The sequence below is a fragment of the Aulostomus chinensis genome, chromosome 17 (genome assembly GCF_037954235.1).
Source record: "Aulostomus chinensis isolate RoL2024-O1b breed Wild chromosome 17, RoL_Achi_v1.0, whole genome shotgun sequence".
Lineage (NCBI taxonomy): Eukaryota > Metazoa > Chordata > Actinopteri > Syngnathiformes > Aulostomidae > Aulostomus > Aulostomus chinensis.
In genome coordinates, this window is record NC_141336.1 from 2,902,482 (window position 1) to 2,907,500 (window position 5,019).

Genomic DNA, 5,019 nt, shown 5'->3' on the forward strand with positions numbered 1-5,019 from the left:
GAGGGCAAAAGTGCGTCCACGCAGAGACAAGCAAGGAGTCCCTAATAAAGTGGCTGGTCCGTTTATGTGATTTGGTCTAAAACTTTGGTGAAGATAGTATTTTAGGGGGAACTGTACTGCTTTTTTACTCTCAAGAAACACATAAATGAGCCAGGACAGAGTGTTTTCATGAATTTACTGAACTCTGAAGTTTTGTGAAACAGCCACTCTAGGCTAGCTTGGCTAGGCTAGCTAATGGTCCACTGTCTATGAAATAAGACAATAATGATCCAATACAGGCATCCAGACCAGAGGTAATGTATGGGGGGGGGGGGGGCAGACTCAGCTTATCTCCATCAAACAGCTGGACACATCGTAACAATCCAGACCTGAAACCTCATGAAAACCTGGAATGATAGGATTTCACCAGATGAACTTGACGTCTTAATGGACGCAAGCCTCCTTCAAACCTTTCGTATCCTACTGGACGTCCCTCCTCAGCTGGCAGGGGGATGCAAACATCCTCAAAGTAAAGTCACAGCAGGAGCCCGAGGCGGCCTCAACAACTCATCACGGTCGAGTGAGGAGAAAAAAACACACGTCCATCTCAATAAAAGAGCGGGGCTGTCGTCTTTTCAGAGCCCTTTGACCTAAAAACGACAGCACACTAAAGAATCCAAACGTAGCGCCTCAAAAATACGTTTTACATCAGCCGCAGTCGTTGTGGTTAAATCGGTTAAATCGTAAACTGGAGCTTTAGGGATCAAACATTGCTAAGAGTGTGTCAGCTGTCACATCACACCTCTCCTGCTAATTGAACCAGACTGCATTTTCAGTTTGTGCGGGGTTGGAGGCTGGAGAAAGGTCATTAGTTCAGTTTCAAGCTGAGAGGACTAACCCTTAACTGAGACATGAAGCAGCTCTATGAATGATGAATGACATATTTAACCGCATGCAGGCTAAAGGGAGCTCTCCCGCGCTCATGTGCTGCAGTCAGAGAAGACAGGGTCTTGGTCTCCACCCCCCAAAGGCAGCTTACTTTTATGCCAGCATTCTGTTGGTATGGCCAAGTGAAGCAGAACGGATAAAGCGTCTCAGTGTCATTGCATAAGAGGCTACGTTACTGCGGCGCAGACCCGGGATCATGCACACAGACCGTCTCCTAGAATTATTTGACCTCCCATTATGGGATAGTGGGGCAAATGTGGCTCCTTTACATTCCCCAGTCTCCAGTGAAAGGGAAGAGGAACCAGAGCGCAGCCGAGTTGTTGTTCTGGGTCATGAGAAGCTGTCTCGACCACCACCAGTGGATAAAGGTTGCGTCTGCCTGACCTGTGAGTGCTTGCATATCACCGCCATGCGCCTGCTCAACCATCCGATATGCAGCAGCAGCGTTTCACGCTTCCCTCCATGTGCTTCCTTCACCTGCTGCCCGGCTCCCTCGCCTGCTGTATAGAAGCCACCCTGCAGAGACCCACGTGGACACCTGTCTGTGTAGAAAGTTTTGTTTGTGCGGACTAGTCCACTTCAGCATGACCTCACCTATGGTGCGATTAACACCAGAACAGCGAGGCCGATTTTCACCAAACTTGGTGGAGGAGTGTAGAATGGATCTTTCTTTCTCCCTTTTTTTTAAAAATTTTTGACACCTCCCTCCTGGCAGGTCGACCAGATCCGGCTCAGACTCGGTCAGATATACCTGGGGATGAGTCACGTTTGTTCAGTGGCGTTAGCGTGGTGAAGTGCACATGACGGGGAACCAGTCGACTCAGGCTCCTGCATGTTTCGCACCGTGCGTCCATGACCCCAACATGTTGCTGCTTCAACGTCTGTTCCAGCAGCCATTCAGGTGCAGCGTAACTTAACCAGCTCCCTCAACGCTATCACCTGAAGCTCAAGAACCTTGAAGCACTTTGGTAAGTTTCCAGTCCATGGGGAGAGACACATGGGAGATCCAGCAGGGGACCACCCCCATCCCAGTGCTACACCCCTGGACCAAGACTGGTAAAAATCAGCCTCACGGTTTCTGTACAACCCTGTGACCATCTTAGAGGAGGTCACAACCAGAAGCTGGTAGAGCAGGAGACACATGAAGAGAGTAACCAGCGTTTCACCTGATGAGAAGTCTACTTGTCCATAAATCACCAGACAGGTTCAACTGCCAGAGGACTCAAACTTGAGCAAATAAAAAAAAAGACCCAAAAACCCAAGTGTGATGGCTCATGATTCACTGGCTGGTGCGCTTCATCATTTACATTCCAGGTGCTTTAGATCGTCTCATTGTTTCAGTTCATTCAGAGTGTTTTTGTTGTTGTTGTTTTGTTGATTTCTCTGAAAAGCACTTCAGGTTGCTGGTATGAAACCAGTTAAATAAATAAAGTTCACTTGTGTTTCTTTGCCTCAGCGACCGCCTGAGAAAAGTCCTTTCTGCTATTCAGTGTCTTCCTGTGATGGCAAACTCTAAAAATACATTGAATAAAAGACTGAATAAACAAGTGACCCGGGGGCAGACGTTTGAAGTAATGGTCTACTGTCAATGAATAAATTATGAGCAGCAGCACAATCATGTTGAAGAGCTGTGGAGGCGTGTTTTCGCCTCTCCGCCTCAACCTGTAACCTTTCTTTTCACTCAGGCTGACTAAAATGTCAAATCTGCTGGGGCCACGCAGCCACGGGCAGTCGCTCTGCACTGGTGAAGACACACAACTAAAAGCTAGTTTCTTTTCATGGCGGCTGAAAGGTTAGTTTGTTGACATGTGTCATGTGGGGCAGCGGCAGCGGCGGCGGCGGGTACTTGACCACCACGGTAGAATTCATTACTGACACATACATGTATCAAGAGCCAGGCGGCGGGACTCATTCAGGAGATGCTCTTACACACAAATTAGTTCTGATAGACTTTAGGACGTCTTTAGCCCTCAGTTTAGTCTTACAGACAGGAGGTGACGCCTGATGGCTTCTTCTGGTGACTGTCAGTCACCCTGGATCTTTTCCTGAAAGGTCAACAATAAATGGCGGTAAACAACAAATATCCACCAGGCTTCGCCTCTTGCCTGTAAGACTGAATCGAGGGCTAAAAAAGTATGCAAGAACAAATTTGTGCATAAAAACCTTTAATAAACGAGGTCCATGGTCACGTTTTATACTTAAAAAAGAAACTGAAGTCAAATAAATTATAAAACATATCTTTTATAATAACTGGTGACCCGTCCAGGATGAACCCGCCTCTCGCCCGAAGGTTGCTGGGATAGGCTCCACCCCCCACCACCCTTAACAGGAGAAGAGGGAGAAAATGGATGGATGGATGGATGGATCTTTTATAATAAAGACACAAAGACTTGTAGCTTATCTTTTTTATTCATCGTCATGTTACAAGTAACCAAATACTTGAAAATTAATTGTGAAACTGGAAAAAAAAACATCTGTTAAACTTTACAACATGTTTACCACCTATAAACAGTAAATAAACGTAACAACTGGTTCGTCACCATTTATGAGCAGGTATGAGGTCATTTAAACTGTTCATTGATGTAGCAGGTTTGGACCGCGTAGAAGTTCTCTTTTGAAGACATTTAAGATGATTGTAACTGATACAACACCAATACACCAATAAACACTTAAAAAGACCAAATATCTGCTGAGAACTACGCTAAACTTTATAAAAACGAGTTGATTCAAACGCTGCTTAACTTCCTGAAGGTTGTTTTGTGAAAATAAAAGCACTGAATCGGATGCTGCTGCTCGCTGAGACCCAGTAATTCATACTGAAACATAAACCAGCTTAAAGGCAGCTTTCAGTGGAATATAATTACTGTCTCGACCTGAAACCTGCCGCTGGATCATTCGTGAATTTAATAGGAGATGTTTGCTCGCTGCATCACCTCATCCGGTCTGAACGGAGAGATTTGCTGGTTGAGTTATCCGTGATTTCGGAGGATTGGAAACAAGAGCGGTCCACGTTTGAGAATGTTTGAAAAAAACACAGCAAACGCGAGTGTCCTTTCTATTTACACCGGCGTCGTTTCTAGTCAAAGGTCTTCTACTCGCAGAAACATGGAAGCATATGAAAACATCGAGCGCGCACATCTAACCCGTCTCGCGACTACAACATCTTCTCCTCTCTCTCCCACGGGACCGGATCCTGCTCCTCCTCGACGTGCGTGTTCCTGCGCCCTGTCCAAAAGTGCTCCACGTCGGGGAAGGTCTTCTCCTTCTCCTGCGACACGTCGTTGGCGACGTCGTTGGCGCCCAGCTCCGCTCCGTTCCCTTCCGTTTTCGGACACCTGTTTTGCGGGGCGCGCTTCGAGCCCCTGCAGGTGCCGGTGAACCAGATGGTGACCAAACCTTGGCGCACGTCGTCGTACATGGTCATGAGGATGACCGGAGAGAGAGCGCTGCATGCGTAAAGGAGGACCTGCGCAAAGATGATCAGACCGACCGGAGGTGTGTTGAAGCCCAGCCGGACCCAGGTGAAGGTCCCCCACTCCGGCAGCAGCATGAGCCCGAGGGCGGCGCTCAGGCACAGCAGCACCAGGGTCACCTTGCTCTGGTGCTGGGGGCTGGGCGCGTAGTTCACCGCAGTGTGCAGCGTCTTGGTGTAGTAAGCCACCGTGAGGATGACCGGCGCCGCGTAGGTGGCTGTGGGATAAATCTTGTAGAATAGTTTCATGAAGTCCGACGCGCACACCGGCACCTCGGAGACGCAGACGGTGCTGCGGCCGCGAATCTGCAAAGTGGCAAACAGCATCTGCGGGATGGGAAACATCATCGACACGATCCAGATGAACGCCAGGGCTCCGTGGATCCACGTCGGGCTGTAGAAGGGGCCCGCGTTTGGGCTGGGAACCAGCGTGTGTTTGGCTCTGATGGTGACAGCGAGGATTAAAGTTTTCGCGACGACGCAGGAGTGCTGGAACCAGTCCGTCGTGCTGCAGACAAAACTCCCCAAGGTCCAGGTCTGCTTGTAGTAGGTGACGGCGCGCACGGGGGCGCACAGCAACAGGATGGCCAGGTCCGTGGAGGCCAGCGAGGCGAGCAGCG

At 48.9% G+C, this 5,019-nt stretch overlaps 1 protein-coding gene across 1 annotated transcript in view; it reads right to left on the bottom strand.

Moving 5' to 3' along the window:
• Positions 1-3,345: 3,345 nt before the first annotated feature.
• The window catches only part of LOC147246015 (G protein-coupled receptor 151), a 2,074-nt gene continuing 400 nt past the window's right edge, over positions 3,346-5,019 (bottom strand). Inside the window, exon 1 of the mRNA XM_086182413.1 lies at positions 3,346-5,019. This exon is cut by the window's right edge and continues 400 nt beyond it. Within this exon, the coding sequence (XP_086038539.1) occupies positions 4,082-5,019 (938 nt within the window). The 3' untranslated portion in view covers positions 3,346-4,081.